The following is a 23,379-nucleotide window of genomic DNA, read 5'->3' as shown; positions in this document are numbered from 1 at the left end:
GTCGAGTTTGTGAAACCCACTGGGGCGGAGGAAACAGTGGTGGTGTTGGTGGAGTCCGGAGCAGAAGTGAACGTCCGAGGGCCAGTATTTCCGAGGAACACTCAAAAAGATGTTTCTAGATGCAACAGATCATGTCTCTCCAAAGAAAGAAAAACATTCAGTAATATAGAATAATAACAATAAGAGGGTAATCATCATAATTATAACAATAACAATAGCTGTAATGGTAACTACCATCATGGTCATTAAAGGGATTAAAATCACACACTTTCGCTAGTCATCCCTCCCCCAGGAACATAATAACACTGTGTACCATGCCCTTGTGTAGGTGTTGTTAGATACAGTAGAAAGCAGACAGGTGGCTATTGGGAAAAAGCACTAAATAGCAACGAGCTCTGTGGATCCACACGGGGAATCTTGGCTTTTGTTTGTCCCAGAAATCTGGGAAAATGTTACACTATTCCAGTCAATGGGGGGAGGGGGGTACTCAAAATGTTTCTCCTTCTAAAGTGTGATTATTTAATACAGTGAAGTATCGGTTTGCGCCTAACTGGTGGGGGGCTGGTTTTAGAGTATGTTACAACACTGTATGGGAAGAGTTTAACCGTGGGAGCAAGCAGAAATAGAAGCATGGATATATGGATTCAAAGAGGATGCAGAGGAGCAGGACTATCCAGGGCTCCATAACATCACAAAGCACTGCGCTGAGAGAGAGAAATAAAAAAAATAAAATAAAAAAAAACAGATCCAGATATAAACGGATTTCAGAAATATGCACCAGTCGACAGGGTGAAATTGTCTATTAAAAAGATAAAAAGAAAAAAAAAAAAAACACAAGACCTGGTCAAGACAAGTGCTGAATACACCTCGTGTCTCTCATTCTGTCTCTACTGAGCATGCTCAGTGACCTTTACGTGACAGGAAAAAAAAAGAAAAAAGGAAGTGCTCGAGAAAAAAATCCACAAAATGCTCAACAATACGATTTTTAAGATAATTTTTGCTCTCTATATTACAAATTATTACATACGTCCTCAACCGTGCTGCTGCATCGTGACTAAAGCATCAATGGCTGACAACTCCAGACTCATCTAAAAGAAAATGATGTTCACCATGGCTTCTCTGCATCTCTGTGTCCAAAACATGTAGAAAATATACAAAATTATTCTCTGCATTTGCTCTCCCTCTAAATTTTTCTTAAGTATTATAAAAATATACAATTCTCCAATAACAAAACCCTTAAAAGTCACATCTTTTTTTTAATCAGTTAAATTACTCTCTCTCTCCATCAATCACTTTTAATAGCTCAACAAAACAAGACACCTGAGCTTCAGTACACAACCCTTTTCCTTGACTTATACATTCATCGTTTTAATCGTCAGTGTCCTTCTCTTTATGATTTTCAACTCATTGAGTCCGTCAAACCATCCCGGTAATTTGGAGTCTCAAGTTTCATTTGTCTCCTCTTCCTGATTTTTCCTCCATCACTGGTCGCCCAGACGGTTCTCGTATTTACTAAGGATGTTGCGGCAGCGGCCCAGTTCTTTCCGCATCTCAGCCACTTCCTGTCGGAGGGCGGCGTTCTCTCGTTCCAGGTAGGCGGCCCGCACCGAAATCTGGTTCTCCTTCAGGCGGCGAGCGTCCCGGGAACGCTTTGCCGCCTCATTGTTTTTGTACCTCCTGGTCCAGTACTTCTCGTCCTAGGGGAACAAACACAGGAAGGACATTTGGTGGTTTTAGCATGTGAGTGAGCTTTCACCAACAAACACAAATGAAAACTTGAAGACAAGGATCTACAGTTTTCCCCCTTACAAAGTTCTTCTGTTTTTTTGCTTGTTCTGACAAACATATTTCTTTAATTAATTAGTGAAACTTGTGTAAAAATAATTTCCCCTCGTGGTAAAATCATGAATTAACATGATTTCGAACCAAAAGCATTTTTTGGTTCGATTTCACTTACCCTGATAAAATAGGAATCAATTAAGATATCTCAAAAAGCAACACATCATGTCCTGATATACTGGATAAGCCTAGAAAGCCATTTCTAGGGAGCTAGGACTCCACTGAACCACAATGACAGTCACTATCCACAACATAAACATGCACCAGGAGTGGCTGGCCAATCAGAATAACTTCAAGGTGGAGCCAATGGCTCATCCAGAAGGTCACCAAAGAACCGTAACATTGAAAGCTCTCAGTTCAGCTCAGTGTTAATCATTTTTAGATGTTTTCTTGTTGCCATGTGCCTCATTTAAATCATTGAGTTATTATCAGGTTTCTGCAAAAGTTGACTCAATGGTTAAAAAAAACGAATGCAATCATATAAATTGTATCTAAAACATGCAAGATTGTGGGACCAGTGGATCAGAGCTGATGACCACTGTGATGTAGTGAAACTATATACTCAACCAAACGTCTTTCCTTTTACCGATTTTGGCCAATTTCAAATTTTCTGGAAGAATTATAATACAATAAGGTACAGCAAAATCTTTCAAAATACTCTCCATGCATTAAGCGTTAATGATTATTTATAGTAGAGACGTCACACTGTGTGTCAGAACAGTTTCTGAATAACAGGATTTAACCGTTTTTGACAAATGACTGCAGACTTTACATTCTACATTTAGAATCTGCTGAAGGTCTTGCTCTCTCTCGCTGTCTCGCAGCCAGAATGAACCTCAGAAACACAGTAGAAAACACAATTTCCTACATCTCTGTGCTTACACATTCTTAACACTAAAGATAGCCAACAAAATAACTAATATAAGTAACAAAATAGCTAACAGTCTATGGTAAATGTAGTAAAAACTTTCACATTAAGGAGTCTTGTTGGAACCTACGTGTTTACTAATCGGAAAAAGATTTTGGGGTTTCTGGAAATCGAGTGATTCTTGGTGCTACGCTAATTTACCTTTTATCCATAAAATAACATGTATTCTTAAAGCTAAAACATATACAGAACAGATTATCAGCTAAACAAACTTTTGCAGTTTTCTGTAAAGGCAACATTTCTGAACTTCACACTTATTTGTTAAATATGAGCAGAGATCTCTGTGTGCCTTTTTCTGAATAATCTGTTATGAAGGTCAGTTATTTCTGCACTGTGTTACTCATTTGTATCACAGGTTAGTTTGTGATTCATTTAAAAGTGAATCACGGCTAAAAGTGTTATTTCCTCATTTGTCTATTGAGCAGAGGGCGTCTGTCCAGTGAAAATCCAATGTGCAGATTTTGGTCTCTTGAAATGTCATCGATAACCCCAGAAAGCTCATTTTCATGTGCATTTAACAAACAATCAGCAAAATCCTGCAGAAGTTGATTGAAATTTGTTCTCCTTTTTCATTTTGCCTCTAACCTAACATCCAATAAAGAAACAAAAACAAGAGAATCTGAGTTTTCTTTCTGGACTCACCTTCATGTTATCAGGCACCAGGATCTTGCGTGCCTTTTTGATCATAGGCTGTGGTTTCAGCTCTTCCTCGCTGAAGGAATGCCTTCTGGGGTCAAAGTCTTGCTCTCCAGAGGTGCTGGACATGGCCATGTCTGACTGATCCATCTCAAACATTCCAATCGCATCCGGTCCGCTTCCCGTGGGCGTCAGCAAAGGAGGACAGGACGAGGAAGAGGAGGAAGAAGGTGATTCGCAGGAATCGTTCATACTCGTCTGACCACCTGGAAATAAAGGAGAAGATGAATTAAGTTAATTAATGAACAATAATCCTACAGAGGTTAAAGTGAATAAACTGGCCAGTGGTGACAGTGTTGTCATTCTTTTAATTTAGATTTAGATTCAAAGCTTCTAGTTCCATGAAAAAAAAAAAATAGCAGCATGTTTTTCATTTGCTATGCTAAAGTTTAATTTTGAAATTGGTGAAAACTGGAAATCGGCACAATCTGAGCAAATGTAGTTAAAATAAGTACTCACACTGAGATGATTTTTCTAGTGGTAAACATTTAAAAGATGTGAACATCGTCATGATGGCCACCAGAGGGCAGCAGAGAGCTGCTCTTCTCAGTGCCACAGACTTGCAAACATTCCTGAGCCTGCAGCTGATTTAGAGGTGAGCTTTTTCCACACAGCCTTCATGAAAAGGTGCGCACGTTTTTCAGAGTACCTGAATTATTTACAAAAACTTCACGAATAAAAAAAACACTATTATATAACATAATATACATCTTACTAACTTTTAGAATAACACGAAATGGGTATAATTTTAGAAATGTTTTTTTGTTTTTGTTTTGGAGATTAAAAACAAACTCGTGTTCATATAACTTAACAACTATACAAACTGCCTACCAAGAGTCGTACTGTGTGTATTTGTTCCGCTGTGTAAACTATAACCACAACAACAAATTAACCTGATCGATCTGAGTCAAATAATCAAATCAGTTATCAAGGCAATAACCGTTATATTGTAATAAAACTTAGGTCAAAAGAAAGATTTACAAATGGAAGTGTTATATAACCACCCCCCTCCCTTCTTAAAATCTCTTTCTTTAGATGGGGCCAATAAAGGGCCATACACTAACCCCAACCAACTTTAGGCCCACAACTGGTTACTTTACCCCAATGGGTGCACAAATATATACACTGATTTAACTATCTCTGTACAAAAATATGTTTTTCTAAGAGTCTAACCATAACTACCTGTTAACCATGTGAAACCACATATCTATTGTACACTGTGCCAGTACAATATGCTGGTGATATGAGGGCATAGTTTTATACAAGGTGCGTACTGTTTACTTCTAATCTCGGTGTTCAAAAATGCCAACGCCTTAATCACAGTAAAACAATGACCATATTGCCCAATCGGCAGGATTACCATCACTTTACAGCAGGAGAGCTAGACTGCTTGTGCCATGCTTCAGCAGCCCAACATCAGGAACCAGTTAGCCCAACCACCTGGTAGAAGGTTTTCTTGAACTGCGTGCCCTTTGTTCTGGGTGGCTCTGATGCTGGATGATGTGCAAACTAGTTTTGGTGCGCTCTGTTACTCACATGTTCTGATAGTCAATATCTGGATTTTTTTATCTAGAGGAGATGTGATGGATAAAAAAAACTCTATAGAACTTGTACAACAGCATTCTAACAATGACAGAAGCCTCTTTTTTTTAACTTATAAAGCAATTAAAAGCTAGTCAGTTTGGTGATCTTCCACACAATCCCTACAGTCTTCTCTAATAACACTTTACACTTGTAAATAATCGTGGTAATGCAAAAACAGCCCAGCAGCACAGGGAAGGAAACTCTTCCTGTTGCTCTGTTCCTCCCCCTCCTCTCTGCGGGGCTCCTCCTCCGTCTCGGCCTGGCCCTGCCTCTAGTTCCCTCACTGCAATACTCCCATCCTCTTCACGTGTACCGACGCGTGCACATGGCCGTGGCGTGTGAAGCAGGGAGAGATTAAAGACGCACCACTGCAAACACTCTGCACACTGCTCTCACTGTGTCTTTCCCTCACCCGGCAGTGTTTTGACCCTGATGCACATCAATTATTGGCTGAGAGAGGGAGCTTGCTGATCGCACTGTACACTGCTGTACATAGATCACATTCCAAGCTACAGCAAAGCCTCTCGTCACTGCTGTGGAGTTGACTCATCAAAAAAGCCAAAGAGTTTTCTTGAGTACTATCCCTCGGTGGTCTTACAGCTTCCCCCAAAAACTCAACCAACTTTTCACTAGGAACCTAAATCCTGTAGTTTATGTTTAAATTAGATTTTGCCTTTAGGGCCATGTGACTCTATCTCATGCCTTCACTGTGACCCCAGACCACAGAAAAATGCTTTGTCACTGCTATTTGTTTAAACTCAAAGAAGAACCAAATGACAGACACTACATAGCCTTGGCTGCATTTAAGCGACCATTAAATAAACTGAAATCAGTAGCGTGGGACATTTTGTCCTTTTAAGCTTGTAAACTATTAAAAGCTGTGTTGAAGTATCTTCCATCGCTGCTGCAATGGAAGATACTTCCATACCTTCCATAGCAGATGGAAGGTATGGAAGTATCAGATGGGAGATCTGCTATGGAAGATAGCAGATCACAAATGGTTTGTGAAGACCATTTATGAATGGTCTTCACAAACCATTTGTGTGAAAAATGGCGTGAATAAATGGGCGATATGGAGATAAAATTTGATTGTTATATTTTGTGATAACCATTGCAATAAACAAAAAAAATTGCACACTTTTTAAATATTAATGAGGGTCATTTTGGCAATAGTTCTGCTATTGCATAAAAGTACAAAATATTTGTATAATATAAAAACTTCACTTGCGTTCAGTCATGTTTCCAAACATGCTGATATTTATGGATGCTTGCATGGAAATCATGTGGGAATAAAATTGCAAACTCAAACAAATCACAACTTTTATCTTTTTTTTCCAATAACCACCAACTCACCATGTAGACAGTCGCTTCCTCCTCCTTGACTCTGCGGCTGGGCCACCTCCAGGCCAATGAGAGATGGCGAAGACGAGGAAGAGGGTGATGAGGACAAAGATCCAGGCGGCGATGAGGGCGGTAGGCACTGGGAGCTCTGGTTGGGCACGGCCGACTGGGAGCTCTGTGAGGGGATCTGGGCCGAGCTGGAGCTGTTGTTGTTGTGCATGCTCCCCATTCCGTTCTCGGTCAGAAACTCCTCCAAGTCCATGTACTGGAGCTGAAAGAGCCCGCCGTCTGCCGGCAGGGTGCGATCCCACATGAGAGGTCCCAGGAACTGGTTGAAGCCCGAGCCGCCATTTCCTCCAGCACTGCCACCTCCACAGCTGTTACTGCTGTTGTTGCTGACTATCCCATTGCCATTCCTCATGGAGCACACTCCCAAAGAATCCTCGTCTAGGTCCAGCCTGTCTTTGTCTGCCATAGAAGAAAAGCAACAACAAAAAAATGTTTGTTTTAGAGATTTTGATTACAAATGCATGCAAAAGCTACTCAGAATGGCAGGTGGATGCACTTATTCTCCAAATCTCTGTTACACAATCATAAACACAAACGCCCAGATGGACCAGATGGTAGTCGAACTGCAGTATAATTTGCTACAAGAACATGAAAACAAGTTCCTGAACAAATCTCACAATGACTGTACTTCTGTCTGGCAAAGAAGGTGCTTGTGTGCATTGTGCAGAGCAGCTTAAGGTGAAACATCTCAACAACTCCATTGTAATCTGGATCCTAACTTTAAACTGCAGCCGGGTTTATAATCCAGGAGAATACTCATGAGGGTCATGGAGAAGTCATCCCAGTCATGTGTGCTGGCACATGAGACTGGGGTGTGAAGCTTTGTGAGTGAATCAACTGCTTCAAGGTGATACTACAACAAAAATGGGTGGAACTGGCATAACACAAAGACAGACAAAGTTCCTCACCTTTTGAGTCACAAGGATTCTTCAGCCGGTGGTCTCCCTTCATGGGTTGCTGCAGGAGGGACTTTAAACCGGCTATGGAGTTAACGTGGCCCCCAGTGAGGGAGCCTGCAGGCTGAGTACAACTCCCAAAGTGTGGGCTTGCACCAGCTGGCAGGTCAGGGGTCGGAAGCTGGGAGAGTTGCCTGGACATCCTGGACTGGAGGGAAGGGAGGGGGGGTTGCACCTGAAGTACTGAGGCAATCTGACCAGAGAACCTACCAATAGGACAAGTATACTGGCGGGCTGTTTGTTTGTATGCAGGAGGGGTGAAAGGTGATGGACACACAGAGAGAGAAAACTTGATTTAAGATGAATTCATGATGAATAAAATAGCTTTCAAATCACAGTTACACTGTGTAAAATACACATAAGACATTATTAATGAGGTGAAACTATTTACCTTGCAGTTGTTGCTATAGAGATCCTTATTTCCTTGTATAAAAATTCTCTTCAAAGTACTCCATTGTTATTGGATGTTATTAAACTGTAGAGTAGATCGAGACGTTGCAGTGAGAGGGACAGTCAGGCTGATACCGTCTATAAAAGAGCAATAAAACCGCACAGCGGAGGCAAAACAAAATGTCACAACTCACAACTGCGAAGCGGTATCCCGAATTTCTCGTCCTGGACTCGGAAAAAATAAATAAATCCCAAAACAAAAACCAAACAACAACAACAACAACAAAAATCCTTCCGCCGTTACAGCAAGAATAACCTCGTAGGAAAAGAGTGCATGTAGAAAAACAAACAAGAAGCAGCAGCGGTCAAAGGAATAGCTCTGTGTTGGTCAGATGACAAGTTGTGTTGCTGCTTGTCCTCTCTGCTGTGGCGCTCTGCTGTCCGTCAGCGGGGGGGAGGAGGAGGAGCAGGCGGAGGAGGAGGAGGAGGGCGGCTCGTTTCTTCTTTCTGTCTCTACTGTTTTTTTTTTCCTCATCCGGTGGATGCAGTCACGGGCGCACGGGCTGGGATCTGCGTTGGGGCCGCGCGACGTCCACGTCCGATCGTCCTCTGCCTCTCGCGCTCAGCTGGAACGGACACGGGCAGTTCACGTGACGTCACGCCTCGCGGAACAGGCGAGAGGGGCGTAGCCGCGGATTTGGCTAGATCACTCATTTATTTATGAGACACACCTACCCTCGTGCGCACCTCGAGGAGAGCAGGCTGTGTATGGCAGGTTGTTGTGACATAAAATCAAAACAAACTTCCCCCTGGCCTCAGGGTCATTTCATCACTCCTGCCAATTTCTGTCCGTTTTGTTTCCATTTCTTAGAAACCCTTTCGTACTAATGTACTTAACCACTTAATAGTCAATTATATTCTTGAAATATGGCTTAGAGCAGAGGTGGGTAGTAAGTTACATTATACTTGGAAAAACATTACTTTCTCGATTAGTTTTACCACACTGTACTTTTTACTTTGACTTGAGTAATATTTTTATATCTCTATTCTTACTTGAGCAAGATTTCTGGATACTCTACCCACTGTGAGTAACTTCAACAAATTAAGAAAAAAACCGAGTGAGAAACAGACACGCATACAGCTAAAGTTAAAGTGAGATTTCTTGTTTGTGTACAAGGTTTGTTTTTCTTATGTTCTTTTTTAGCTGCTGAGTCTGCCGGGCCATTTAGCACTGGAAGTACTTCACCCTGTTGTACAACACAGAATTACCGACGGTAAGTATTAGTTTGGAAAAACCTGAATCTGTTATTTTGTAGTCATTTTGACATAACAGTTTTGTCTGATGATGCCATTTTTATATATTTAATCACATTTTTTGATCAGTTACTCAATGCTTGAGTTGACTTTTAACCAGATAATCTTTTACTCTTACTTGAGTAATATGTTGGGTAGTTACTTTTTACTGCTACTGAAGTATTTTGAAGTACTGCTACTTGTACTTTGGGTACTCTAAAGACCTGTGGTGTGGAGATTGAAAGGCCATTATGTTTACATATTTTTCACAGGGAGTCTTAGTTGCACACTTAGAAAAGATTGTGATCAATATATTAAAATATAAAAAATTTACTGACACAAGATGGAAACTGAATATTTATATTGAAACTCACTGTTAATAAAGTAGGTAATCTATTAAAATCTCACCAACATGATTAATTAAATAAAGACATTAAACATAAAACAAACCATTTTAACTATTAGTTAAAGAAAAAAATCTGAAGGGAACAGATTAAAAGCTTGGAGTATCACTAGAGGATGAAATATTTGACTTTATTTATAAATGTGCATGTCTCTGAAAAGTAAACTGAAGTTCTCACAGACAATTTGGGTTTCTAACTACCTGACGTAAGTGAATATGGACCCTCTGCATGTTAATTCAATCTGACTACAAGATCGTCTCATCAGAAAGACACCAGCTTTGTCTGGCACAGGCATTGTTCCTATCTTTGGAATCATGGACAGTAAGTAATTCAGTCCGATCATCTGGGTTTCTGGTACACAGAGGCAAAACAAACAAAGCTGGCTGGAACTCAAATATTAAATAATGAAAAAAACAACAACATGAAGTTAATAATTTTACTGAGCTCTCGCATGATATTGGTTCTTAGTCCCTCCTTGTCAGTCAGGGTTCTCTACATTTTTCTCTCTTCAGACTTAGAGCACACAGAAATCACACCTTCATAAGGTCAACAGGCCTGGAGGAGATTAAATCATATGTTTTGGTGGCACCTTATAATCCCAGAAATAAAATTCTTTCAAATTTGTTTGCTTATTTTTCAGAAAGCAATGTTTCAAAACAGAGATATCAAAAGTCATCTTTGCCAACATGCACGAAGACACAAGTATCTTTAACTTGAAGGAGTATTATTTGACATCTGTTCATGTTCAATGTAATAGTTTCATAATTGTAAACATTGCATTTGGACATTCTGTCATATGCGGGATGGAATATTATTTCAGAATAATGCATTGCTCCGATCAAGACTTTTGTCCAAGTCTTGATCAGATTTGGATTTGACTACAAAATATTGGTTTTAAAACCGGTACTAAAAGTCTCTATTGCAGTATATAAACTTGATGCAGGCTCTCAGCCAATTCACCAATTCATACCACCATTTTATACCAGAGGGTGGTGCTCATTTTAGCCTTTTGCCAGTCTGTACTTTTGTAATTTTGGTTGTTTCGTGGTCAAGTTCATGTTACTAAATTGTAACCTCTATCCCAGGACATTTTCTACCAACTTTGCCTGAGTTTGTCCACGTCTGACTGAGGGAAGTTTGATTCCCATTTTAACAACTGACAATCTAAACCAGTTTTCTATATTCTGCTCATAGTTTACTGTGAAAACGTGCTTTAATGACCAACAAATAATAAACACGAGGAGGTCACTTTGAGTTATTTTCATCTGACCAGGGATAGTAATGTCATCAATTCATGAGTCACCTGGCTCAAGAGGTATCAGAACTAAAATAAATGGACATAGGTGACACTATGTCACCATAATATTTGAACATGTTGCACTGTAGAGCTTAATCAAGCTATTATATGCTAAATTAGCTTGCCATACAGTTTGTTTTGTCTGACTGATCTAGACAGTATGACTTCGTTTTGTTTTCGTATTTTTTCTTTTTAATTCTCGTTACAGCAACAGAATATTTGAAATCAGTTTTATTATGGGTACATGCTTTTTTTTAGTTAGTGTGAACTTTGAATAATACATATCAAAAACATTAATATTTATAAACGTATATTTATTTTTTGCATTGTAAAACCTACAGAATTGAGCCTCGGTCTATTCTAGTTCAATTAGGTTTCCCGTCTTTATAATGGTTGGTCACAATTGCACGACTTTTCCAGTTTCCCTTGTAATCCACGGAAAACGTGAGTGTGCTGTTTTTTTCAGGAGAGAGGAACGCTTCTGCACGTTGCCTGCCGGCGTACAATAGCTGTTCCAGCTCACGTGGGTGAGACACGCGAAGAGCGAGCCTTGTCCGCTCGCGCTCCGGGCTCTGATTGGCCTAATCCAGCGGTTACCCCGCCCCCGGAGAGAGAGCCATTGGCCAGAAATAGGTCGAACAAACCCGCCCGCTTGGATTCCCCCCCGCGTGCATGCTACTGCCGCGTGAGACCAGAGAGAGGAGAGGGAAGAGAGCGCGAGGGTTTGTCTCGTCTACTGTACATTGCAAAGCGCGTGCGAAAACAAAGCGCGCCACAGGAATTCACCTGTCTTCCTCCTGACTCATGCAGAGGTTCAAGAAGATTAAACATGGCAACATAGCAATGCATTTCATGGCTGTTGTACGGATAACTAATAACAGTGCGTCAACACGTTAGGCAGTAAGATTGTTGATTCCACTTATCCCAGATCAACAATGTCCCTTATTGATTGATGATCAGTGAACCTCACATTAAAATGTATCAATCACATATGTTTAAAAGTACAAGCAAAATAAATCCCAAACTCTGCTTTACTGCTCCAAATGTACATCAGAAGAAAGCTCAAACTTTACGTCATTTAATTTTTAAAAAATAACTTTTACACGGCTGCTAGATTACTTTGGTTACTGTGAGGTATTAATCCTGTAGTAAACAAAAACAGCCACATCATTCACATACTTGATCCAACACCCAACCTCACCAGACCTCTCCTATCACAGTTTCATCCATGTGACCGCCCCACTCATCCCCACCAGGCCAAGATCACTATAGCGAGTTGCTTACTGCCATCTTGTGGCGCCACGAGTGAGAGCAGCTAAAGGAGTGAAAAAATGTGAAAATCAAATTTATTATATTAGTTCAATTCAAAGAAATAAGCCCATAGTTTACTAATTCTTCACACATAGATCAATATATATTCAACCACTGGTCAGTTCTGAAGCTTTCATACAGAAGTATTTGGTTTGCTATAGCCCACACAACCCTTCGCAGGACTGACTTTAAAATAATAAACAGCAAAATGTCATTTCTAAATAAGTTGTTCACAGCCTGAAGTATCCAATTGTGTTAATGAAAAGTTAAGAAAAAAACAAGTGTGGTAAGCTGATAAGCAGGGAAGCCACCTGACCTGAACTCTCTCTATTTATTGCCTAATAGACCAGATACCAGAGCCAACAATGAAGACCAGCTGAAGCCAGGCATCAAAACAACCTGGACTTTAACACCCCAGCAGAGCCACCTCCATTCCCTGCTGCACTGGCACAGTGATTCAATAAAAGGGCTTTTTGTTGTTCCAGGGTAATATTTATATTTCCTGAAAAACTCTTTGGACCTCCCATCCACTGAACATGGAAGCAACCAAACCCCCTACAAGGGTTAGGCTGGTGTAGAAAGTGCCTGACTGGATGGACAGTGTTAAAGTTGATTATTGAAAACCATTAAATATCCTCAAGCAATTGACACAATGAAATTTGTTGTTATAGAACTGCATCCTGAAAGACTTTGGTTCACTCAATGAATTGCTAACTTTGGATAAGGTTCACTCTTTTTCTTGTACTATACTCTATTGCTTGTATGTTACTGATATGAAATAAAAGAGAAACAAATGATTACACTTAAGGTTTATTCATTGCTGAAATATAATCAACTACTGACTTCTCAGTAAATAATGTGATAGAAATCTACTAAAACTAGAATTTTTTTTTTTTAAGAAAACAAAAAACTTGACGGGTATGAACATTTCATATGTGGATAAAGTGACACGATGTTCTTAAAAATGTAATTCATCAGATTGAGTTGAACAAAAAAAAAAAACAAGGTTTGACGGTGAAAACTTGATTGCAGATCAGCAAACAACTCAAACGTATAAGGGGGTAAGTAGAAGACTGGCATGAAGACTGATTAGGTTACATACAAATACATTACATTTGTTTATCATGATAGGTCCTTGTTTTTAAACACACTTTGAAGAAGTACTGTAAAAATAATCACTGCTAAAAAGAGCATACAAATAACATGAGATTAACATGTTACAGTCGATTTGTTTAACCTGTTTTTAATCCTGTGGTATAAAAGCTAGGAATATCCTCAAATAAACAACGTAAAGTGAACACCGTAAGCAAGGCTTCTTCATTTTGGCAGGAGAGGGATTACTGTAATGCTAATTACCAGAAACTTACATTTCATCTATATGTGATTAAATCACTAAGGAATATAGGGGCAAATCTCAAATCAACTTTACACTACAAACCTTTGGGGATATACTGAATAAACCATCACATACTGCAAGAGTGTTTTAACAACCTCAGCAAAAAACTTGACCATAGAACAAACATGCACTGACATACTATTAACAAAAAAAAAAAAGGTTTTTGTCCCCATGTCCCTATTCCTAATAAATGCACTTTACATAAAAAACTCCTCAGAGCCTCTAAGTGAACAACAACAAGACAAAATACACAGCAGAGACGTTATCATACAGCAAGAGGTGTAGCAGGGAACTTTAGTTGTGGAAGGGGAAGATACATTAGCAGGTCATTTCACCTAACTTGTCTAGATAACTGCACAGTGTCAGCCAAGCATAGTGTCAATGCACTTAAGGGGTTAATTTATGATCCTATGGAAACAGTCACGTCTTTGAAAACACCTTTGAACATCTTCCAATATAACCTGGAAGAATCTCTGGTGATATTTAATATAATGTTCTACAGTAGTTGTTAACACACTCATTCTAATAGAGTAGATGCAACAGAAAAAGAGGCGAATTCTCCTAAAGGCAGTAGATGCCTTTGCCAGTCCCTTATTTACCTCTCTCTTTTCTATTTTAGAACTGAACAACAAAAATCCCTCTTGTTTGCCATTTCTTTCAGACGCCAGGATCAATATCTGTACGGTTCTTGTAAGAATGGCATTTCCTCATGACTGTCGTGTGTCTGTCTTTCTCCGGGTCTCTTCGAAAGCTTCAGCCTCTTAGCATCTCCTCTTTGCAGTCTTTTAGCCCTGCGGCGGCAGGACGCTTTGTGCCTGTGAAGAAGTGTAGCGTTCCAGAAGCGAGTGGAGCAGTGACGGCAGGAGAAAGTCCCTCTGGCACGATGGGAGGCTCGATGGATGAAGGCTGTCAAAGGCCTGTGAGACTGCTTCCCACACACTCTGCACCTCAGCCGATCCTGATCGCTCAAGGCCTTTCGTGGGTGTTTAACTGCCATGTGGATCAGCAGCCCTGCTTTGCGGGAAAATACGGAATTGGGGCATATGGGACATCCGAACCGTTTCACTGGAACTTGGAGAGATGACAGGATCTGTACTTTCATTCCTCCAGTGTTGATAAGCCTATACCCACCACCACCAGATCCTCCCCCTCGCTTAATCGTCAAACGAAGAGAGCCTTGTTTCTTATTCTGCTGCCCTCTTATTGTACAGCTTATCTTTTTCTTCCGTTTGACTCCATCAAATCTCGCTAAATCTTGGGATTCCCAGTTATTTTTCCTCCATTCTCTGTTGTCGGACTTTTTTTTTTTCTTCTTGTGTCGTCTCATTTCATCGTGGGGCAGAGGAATGTTGCACTCAAATGGTTGGTGCGCCTGGGTGTCTAACTGATGATGGGGATGATGGTGGGAGAGGTGATGATGGTGATGCAGATGGTGATGTTCAGTGGAGGGCAGTTCAGTGAGGGGCTGAAACGGGGCAGTGGTGTGAAGCGTGCGGCTACGGGATCCGGCTGGATAAATGTGCTCTCCTTTCACCCCAGCAGGGGAATGTGGGTGCTGTGGGGGCATGATTGTGGAGTTTGGGGGGAGTGGCTGAGAATAGGATGGAGCACTGGAAGTGGAGGATTGGGCTGTTGCAACATCATAAAAGAGGGGGGAGTAACCAGCTGGTGGTTGTGGGGGTGGCTGCTGGTGACTATGAGTGACAACACTAAGACTCTGCCCTCCATGGCCTTCAGTGGATGGAGCCATCTGAAGCAGGGCATTGGTGGCAGCCTCACTTTCAGAAGCTGACTGATTAACATCACTCCCACCTCTGTTTTCTCCAGACCCACTGCTGCCTTCTTGGGAGTTAGACTGATCAGCTCGGGTAATTCCATGCTGAGACTGCCTGTGTCGAGTGAGGCTATTTGAGTAGGCAAACTGTTTCCCACATACCTCACAGGAAAATAACTTGTCACCCCCACCTTCATGAACCATCTGGTGATGGGCAGTTAGCTGGAAGTGATGACGGTAGGATTTCCAGCATATAGCACAGGTGTAGAGTCGAGGCTGCGGTGGAGGCTGTGACTGGGGTTGGGGGGGAGGCTGTTGCTGAGGGTTGGAGTCTTGAGGCTTGACGTCTTGAGAGTAGGGGTAATAGGAAGAGGTGCTTGGTGCTGGATTCTGGCTCCTGTCCTGTGCCACGCTACATTGAGTATTTGGATTAAAGCTGTTGAGGCTTTCTGGAGCTGGTGTTGTGGGTACCTCTTCCAGCTCCCCTTTCTGGTGGAGTTTGCTGTGCCTCCTAAGGCTCTGGGAGTAACCAAACTCTTTCCCACAGATTGTGCATTTGTAATTCTTTGCACCAGAGTGGACTGTTTGATGCTTGCTGAGGTGAAAAGCCTCTCTGAAGTACTTTCCACATATGGTGCAATGATGGGGTTTTTCACCAGTGTGGATGCGGTCGTGCCTGCGCAGAGTCTCGCGGCGTGCAAACCCCTTGCCACAGACACTGCAAAGGTGAGTGCGTGGGAGCCCGCTGGGCCCCATTCTGGGGGTGTACTGCCTACGTTTTGGGGGCTGTCCACCAGCTGCAGGATCTTTTTTAGCTCTTGGTTTGCGAGGACGTTTTGGTTTGGTAGTAGGATTCTGTGGATTGCTGCTCATAGCCTCTTGGCTCCCACCACTTCGGAAATTCTTATCCATGCCAGACGTGGAGGAAGGTGAGCCTAGAGGTCCTAAACCAAGACCACCTAGCAGACCTCCTATTATGTCTCCCCTATCATCCCCTCTATTTCCGCTGTTGCTAGCTGCTGTTATTGCAGAGATTGCATTATTGACAGAGCTAGTGACATCATCCTCTGAGTCATCCAGTAGAGAAGAAAGAGGCAGGTGGGGCTGCTGTTGCGGATGGTGGTGCTGGTTGTGGCTCTGTGAGTGTGGATGCAGAGTTGGGGCCAAGGGAGCCTTTCTCAGAGCTGGGCCCGCCATCCCACTTCCACAGGGGGAGGCACCAGAGTAGCACGGAGATGGATTACCTTGAGAACGGTGGTCATCATGGTAGCCTGTGTAACGATTCCGAGAGTAGTCAGTGGGGTATTTACCATCTGTTCTGTCCCTGTCATTTGAATTCCCTCCCCTTCCAGATTGAAACAGACCATCACATCCTAAACCTGATTTAGGTTCTCCTTCACTCACAATGATTATACCATCCTCTTCCTCAGTTTTCCCATAAATAACCCCTCTATTGCTTTGATAAGTTCCCCCTCCTCCGTTACCTCCTCCGCCCCCTCCCCCGACTCTGTCCTCACCATCAGTTCCTGTCTTGCTGCCCCGGTGTTTGGGTCCCCTACCTGGCTTGCCGCAGGTGCCTGAGGCAGCATGGTTGAGAAGAGAGGTGCTCTCTCGGAAGGCACGACCACAGGCAGGACATCGGAATGGCTTTTCCTCATGAATCTTCTCATGACGTGTCAGAGACTCTCTACGATTAAAAGCTCGAGAGCAGGTGGAGCAGCCATATGGGCGGGCTGAAGAGTGTATAACTCCATGTTGCAGCAGGTGCCCCTTTTTCTTAAAGCCTTTGCCACAATCAGGGCAATGAAATATTTTGTCTGGGCTAGGACAAGAATTTGACGAGGGTTGGGGAGTTTCTTGGGTCGAATGGGGAAGGCTTGGGTCAGACTGAGTTTTAATGTAAACGGGGTTGGGGCCTGTAGTGGCAGTATTGCTAGTACCTGCTGTGGTTGGCTCATGCATGCGCATATGCCTGCGAAGGCTTGATAGGTGAGGGAAGCTTTTGCCACAATCTCCACAGCTATAAATGGGCTCTGAATCAGACTCTGAAGCGTTGGGTTGCATTGAGCTCTGGTTATCAGATTTAGAAAGCTGAGAATCATTAGTAACCAGTACTGAGGCAGCAGTGGAAGAGGGAGCAGAGGAGGAGGAAGAAGAAACTACAGATGAGGATGAAGATGAAGAGGCAAGAAGAGATGATGGATCTCCACCCATATTTGTAATACCAACCCCACTACCAATTAAAGCTGGGGGCTGGCCATGACTTAGCCCTCCATTACTACTAGTGCTTGGATTACCACTGTTGCTACTGTGAGCATGGCCACTACTGCTATTACTGCCGCTATCGGATTTTCTTTGAGGCAAATAGCCAGCCATGGCTTTTTTCCTTCTACTACTACTGCTACTACTACCGCTACTTCCGCCTCCACTGCTTTCCCCTTTACCATCTTCCTTCGATAAAGATAAGTGAAGTGGTAAGGGAAGGGGCAGACCTGCTTCCTGCTGCATCAGAGAAGCTATCTGATTAGATGAAAGCACTGGAATGCCCTGGAAGTCAAAGCCACCTAGCGATGAAGCCTGGGAGCCTGGGTGGAGAGGGTGGTGAGGATGAGAATGAGAGTGAGGATGAGAAAGGGAATGAGGTGGAAGCTGCTGCTGCTGGGGAGGTTGCTGGGGAGGCTGCTGGGCCTGGGGGGTGGAGTGGCCATGTGAATGGGAGGAGTGCAAAGCAGGAGGTGGAGCGAGGCTAGTGCTAGGCTCTCCAGCTGCCTGACTTAACCCAATCCCTAAGTGGTTATGAGTTCCCTGTTGAACTAGAAATTGCTCTAAGCTAGCGTTAGCAGGCACACCAGAAAGAAAGTATTGATTAGCAGCTAACATGCAACTAAATTGTTGGTGAAGGCTCCGTGCATCAGACTGGGCTCCAACCAACTGGTGTCCCAAAGAGCTGACTGCACTGCTGCTAGGAGGGTTGTTAGAGGTGGCCACAGATGTTGATGGGGAGGGAGAGGAGGAGGAGGGGCCAGGTGATGCCTGGGGGACAGAGAGGCCAGGATGTAAAGGAGGGGGTGGAGGTGCTGATGTTACTAATCCTCCTAATCCCCCAGCACTCCCACTACTGCTACTTCCCCCTGTAAAGTGCTCAAAGCGGCCTACACTTGGGTGTAACTGCTCCTGTGCTAGTGCTGCCTCAGACGGGTGGAAAGAGCGCAGGAACTGCGGGTAGCCTGAAGAATGACTCGAGCTGCTGCTGCTGCTGCTCATCTTGCTTGACTTTGAGCGAGAGGTCTGAGATGAGGAAGGCTGTTGTTGTAAAGGTGGGGGAGGAGGGGCACTCATCTTGGCAAAAATGGAGGCAGAATCAGAAAAGGCGTTACCTCTTGACCCCTGCAGGGGGCCCAAGCCAAGTCCAGACAGAAGAGCTCCAGAAGACTCAGCCTGCTGCTGCTGCTGCTGCTGGAGTTGATGCTGGTGTAGTTGCACTTGCTGCTGATGCTGTAGCTGTCGATCTAAACCAAGGCCTTTGAACTGGTGGGCCTGGTGCCCACTTAACATCTCTATAATGTCCAGATTGTATTTTCCAAATTGGAACATTTCCCACTCACTGGCACATGGGGGTGCAGATGCCAAACCTCCAGCGCTAGGAGCGGCTACAGTAATCCCACCACTCACTGGTGAAAGACAGACTTTACCCTAAGAGTGGGACTATGCTACTATGTTCTTACTTTGGAGACAGCTTAAAGTTCATCTCTCCAGATTGTTTATCTCTGGTGCTGCCACTCCCTCTTGATCATCCACTGCCCACACTATACTTCCAAACTCAGTGGGGTAGCTGAGGTGATAAACTGATGATCAAAGATATAAGGTAGACGAGTCCCACCCAACTGCATCAGAAATTAATTAACAGTGGTTTTTATTGAGGAACCAGTTCAAATGATGGTTTTCTTGTCTCCTTTGAGAATAACTGTGTTCCTTCACCTAAGATTCCCCATCCATGTTCAGCCAAGGAGTTCCTACAGCTGAAAACACAAAAGTCAAAAAGGGGTGAAAGTCATAGAAGGGCTTTATATATCTTTATATTAAGACAATAATCACCTTCTGCAGACCGACAGATTATTCATCAATATACAATAACATTAAAATACAGGGAGAACTATGTAACCTTTATTTAAAAAAATCTGTTTAATACATATTTGTTAAATCTGTCACTAAATATAAATTTAACACAGTGCAGGACAGTTTTAAAGTATCTCTTCCTACAAAATATAATTTGGAACAAAAACAAATTTTTGCACCATCAAACTTTAGTTGCAGTAAATCTACACACCCATTGATATTTCTGAAGCAAGAGTGAAATTAACAATTTGTGCCATATGTGAAAGTTTGATCTTTTGTAGCATCTGCAACAAACAAACAAAAAAACATTCAACATTTTATATTTGCAATAACTTACCTCAGAGTGGTTCTGCTGGAGTGGTGCCCAATTAAAGTAGCTGTATAAATGCCAATTGTTTTTATTATTGGTCTCATACCGACTACAAACACAAAGGTATTTTCTTTTCTCTGTGAATGAATATTGTGCACCTTGTAGGCGTCTGTGTGAAAAGAGGCAGATTTTGCATATTTAACAAAGCAATGAAGAGAGTGACCCATTTTACTTCCTTACTATATTATCTGACCATTTAATCTTCCCATGATGAATCTTTTCTGATATGAATCACAAATGGTAAACATAACTGAGTATTATGCAGAATATTTATTGCAGAATGGATGGATATTAAAGAGGTTTTAAATCTTTGTCACAGACAATTTTGGACATAACAAATTAACATTATCACACAAACTAAGTAAGAAAAAAAATTGTGGTAAATATTAACTGATGCTAAATATATCCAAGTGACTTTGCCACTCTGCTATGTACTCTGATTCTGTACCTACAAGTGGTCATGTCATCACAGTCTACTTTCTTTTTCATCTGATGTGATAAATACTATTTTGTAACTATGTAATTATTCATAGCATGTCTCATGGTAGTAAAAAAATGCTTAAAACACTCATATACTTTAATTGTAAATTCTTCTTCTAAATATATTTAGAGCTATTAGACCTCATTTCCATTGCTGGTGATTCTGAGCTCCGTGTGAGCCAGTTTTCTCTTGTGGAATATGAGAGATTATGACAGCAATCAAATCAAAATAACTGAGTTACATTACCACAAATCCTGACAGCCAACTAGTTGAAGAGAGTTGCTATGAATCACTGGTAGTCAACTAGAATAAACAGCTGAAATCGGCTCTCACTATCGCAGTTGTGTGACGAAAATATCATCATTTTGTTCTCCACCTCTTATTGTCCACCCTTTCTCGTCACAAACCCTGTTGTAAAATTCTTGCTCCCTTCTGCATGCAAAGCTATTGCGTGATTGGTCATAATTTTGTGGCCGTGTTTGTTTATGTGGAAAAGCGTATCTGTTGGACCAAAACACTGAACTCGCCCTGCTTGGTTTTAGTTCTATGCAACAGGCAAACATCCCTATGACACCTTCTGTTTTTTCTTTTTCTTTTAATCTTCCAATAATTTGAAAAATTAAATGCCACTTTCCAACTATTATTCCCTTCCGCTCCAAACTTGTAAATTGTTTCTCTCGTCCATCTTCACTAAAAACACCTGCGGCGGGAGGGGATTCATAAGAAATCAACATGATGCATCTTGTGGACTTTGAAGGGTGTGAACAAAAACTTGCAAACTTGCAACCACTTGACAGTGGTCCGAACAAGTTGGGCCCTCAATGGAGTCTGCCACTTCTAACCTTGCTCTTAACTGCAGAGAAAATAATAGCTTAGATGCTTTCCAACTTTGTAAGATGAGCCTAAACTAAGTAAAGATTTTAATAAAAGTAAACTGCAACCTGTTAGTACTTTAAGAGTGGCAGCAATGGGACACTGTTTATTAAAATATCAGATTTAGTTTGTATTCCTTCAACTTAAACAAGTGAACCTGTTAACGAGGCAAGCTCTTTTATCGATAGATAGATAGATAGATAGATAGATAGATAGATAGATAGATAGATAGATAGATAGATAGATAGATAGATAGATAGATAGATAGATGTTGGGAGAATGTGTTTAGATTAGTAGGTTTACAAGGTTCACATTTCCATTATGATCTCAGAGTTTATCACTAAATAGTAATGATTGTGTCATAAAAGCTAAATAACGCAACTCTTACAAGTAAATTAACTGGTACTTATTTTTACCATTTATACAGTTTTGTAATACTATCCAAATAAATTTTTAAATTAAAGCTATTTTTGTAATTTTGGGTCACAACTTCTCACAGCTTTAAAAGTAATTCCCTAAAAATCTTAATTTTGAACCTCCGTCCATAATTTTGGCATCATGTAGTTTTTAATGTTTCAGATAAAATCTTTTTATGAAAATATTAGTCGCATACATAAAACCCATAGGGAAAAAAAAAACACTCGACCTTATAAAAATATTTAAATATATGCACAAAAGAAAAAACTAAATTTCAAAAAGAACCATAGAGAAAAAACATTTAGTCACTAAATGATAGTTCAAGTTCACCGTGTTCCGTAGACTTAACTCACTTTAAATGTGTTTATGCTCACCTCTATAAATCTTACCGTTTCCTCTAATTCAATAGATGAATCCTTGGAGGGGGATTTGAGCTCCCCTGGCAGATGAGGGAGATTATCTAATGCATATCTGACTCCCTCTCATTTTAATGCACATCAGCAATCCTGCAAAAAAAAAAAAAAAATAGAAAAAAAATGGACCAGAAATGCTCAAATTAACACCAGCTTTCCATTCGCCTCACCATGTAAACATTAGTTTCAAGCGCGAGCAATAACGGTTGCTCCTGTTACAGCATTGGCTAACATTTAGTGGAGGGGAAAAAAAGAAAAACTAAACTTGGCGGTTCTCTTTAGCATCATGTTAGACTCCGGCTCAGTGTGTCTGGCTATGTGCAGCCACACGCATTTTACAAAAGCCACATTGTTGCTAACGTTAGCCATCCTCTCTAAGCACAATTGTAAACGCACGCCGACTAACGTTAACTTGACGATGCTAGCGCTAGCATATACATCTGCGTAACCTATATTCAGCAAATGTTTACCTACGCATCCAGTAACAGAGCAGAGTTTGTAGATGGATGAGGCCTGGCACGCCTTCTTCTTCTTCTTCTAACTGCCTGCTGGCTAGCTACGGTGCGCTTCCATTTCTGCGTGCTGTTTTCCAGTCATTAGCCAGAGCCATTTTCACTGATGCTGAGCTGGGTGAACGCTCGAAATCAACGCCGACGAACACCGCTGCAGCCTCCTCGCCATTTGGTTACCGACCGCTCTGCGCTGGCGGGGAGCTCATTAGATTATTATTTAGAGGGCCGAGGAGAATTTTTGGTCAGTCGGCGGTGATATATTTTTTTGGGTAAAAGTGAGTGACGTGTGCTCCCCTAACGTTGGTCCTTTCCGGCCCTTGTAATGTTTCCGGGTAGCGGCGGCAGAGGGGCTCGCGGACGGTGTTTTAGGGCTCACCGCTTGGCTTCATGCTGCTCGGTTTCGCTTTAAGCAATCTGCATATTGGGTGTTTTTTGTGGGTTCAACCATCACATCTCAGTTGTACGGAAAAGTATTAGGGCTACTAAAAAAAATCCGACTTTAATCTGAGAATTGAGTTCTCAGATTAAATACATATTTGTTCAAATATGGAGGGACTCAGACTTCTAAGAAAAAAAGTCACAATTCTGACATTTTCTTTGAATTCTGAGATAAAATTGAAAATTCTTAATTATTAATTTGTTTGATGTCAGAACAGTATTTTTTATTATGCCAGTATTTCTTTTATTAAACTCTGCAGTAATTGTATAAGGGGTTATTTTACTAACAAATTGTCTCTTCATTCAGTACATTTATGCTAGGCCTTTATATCCCCTAAGCCAGCCAGGGGACATAACACATACTACATTAAATCGTTTTGTACCAAAGCAAAACAAATTAATGTTTTGTAAAACATTAAATCACTTTTTCTTCATCAGGAGTGTAAAATGCATAAATATTGTAGTCTTTTATTCTCGTGGT

At 41.6% G+C, this 23,379-nt stretch overlaps 2 protein-coding genes across 6 annotated transcripts; both read right to left on the bottom strand.

Annotated features, from left to right (window-relative positions):
* Positions 1-1,236: 1,236 nt before the first annotated feature.
* dbpb (D site albumin promoter binding protein b) lies at positions 1,237-8,827 on the bottom strand. 2 transcript variants are annotated; one of them, XM_015059179.1, is made up of 6 exons: positions 7,998-8,827; positions 7,805-7,888; positions 7,366-7,647; positions 6,401-6,856; positions 3,410-3,669; positions 1,237-1,697 (listed from the first exon to the last, which is right to left on the bottom strand). In XM_015059179.1, exons 3-6 carry the CDS (start codon positions 7,553-7,555, stop codon positions 1,482-1,484), a joined length of 1,122 nt encoding a protein of 373 aa, XP_014914665.1. In that variant the 5' UTR covers positions 7,556-7,647; positions 7,805-7,888; positions 7,998-8,827; the 3' UTR covers positions 1,237-1,481. The 2 variants fall into 2 exon arrangements, with proteins under 2 accessions (XP_014914665.1, XP_014914664.1); XM_015059178.1 differs by lacking the exon at positions 7,998-8,827 and having other exon boundaries at positions 7,805-7,982.
* A 4,075-nt stretch (positions 8,828-12,902) lies between these two features.
* Positions 12,903-22,884, bottom strand: LOC106963972 (zinc finger protein 384). 4 transcript variants are annotated; one of them, XM_015059177.1, is made up of 4 exons: positions 22,419-22,846; positions 21,925-22,041; positions 18,656-19,297; positions 12,903-16,549 (listed from the first exon to the last, which is right to left on the bottom strand). In XM_015059177.1, exons 3-4 carry the CDS (start codon positions 18,870-18,872, stop codon positions 14,175-14,177), a joined length of 2,592 nt encoding a protein of 863 aa, XP_014914663.1. In that variant the 5' UTR covers positions 18,873-19,297; positions 21,925-22,041; positions 22,419-22,846; the 3' UTR covers positions 12,903-14,174. The 4 variants fall into 4 exon arrangements, with proteins under 4 accessions (XP_014914663.1, XP_014914661.1, XP_014914660.1 ...); XM_015059175.1 differs by having other exon boundaries at positions 12,903-19,297; positions 21,910-22,041; positions 22,419-22,884; XM_015059174.1 differs by having other exon boundaries at positions 12,903-19,297; positions 22,419-22,884.
* Between the last annotated feature and the right edge of the window lie 495 nt (positions 22,885-23,379).

The sequence above is a fragment of the Poecilia latipinna genome, unplaced genomic scaffold (assembly GCF_001443285.1).
Source record: "Poecilia latipinna isolate Pla-1442-1.1 unplaced genomic scaffold, P_latipinna-1.0 Scaffold1608, whole genome shotgun sequence".
NCBI classification, from domain to species: Eukaryota; Metazoa; Chordata; class Actinopteri; order Cyprinodontiformes; family Poeciliidae; genus Poecilia; species Poecilia latipinna.
Note: the sequence above shows the minus strand (reverse complement) of the source record. Positions and strands in the feature narration are given on the sequence as shown.

Coding starts and splice junctions, on each gene's coding strand:
- dbpb (XM_015059179.1), bottom strand. CDS start 7,555: ATGTCCAGGCAACTCTCCCAGCTTCCGACCCCTGACCTGCCAGCTGGT. Junction 6,857..7,365: donor GAATCCTTGTGACTCAAAAG/GTGAGGAACTTT, acceptor CTTCTATGGCAG/ACAAAGACAGGCTGGACCTA. Junction 3,670..6,400: donor AGGAAGCGACTGTCTACATG/GTGAGTTGGTGG, acceptor CTTTATTTCCAG/GTGGTCAGACGAGTATGAAC.
- LOC106963972 (XM_015059175.1), bottom strand. CDS start 18,872: ATGTTCCAATTTGGAAAATACAATCTGGACATTATAGAGATGTTAAGT.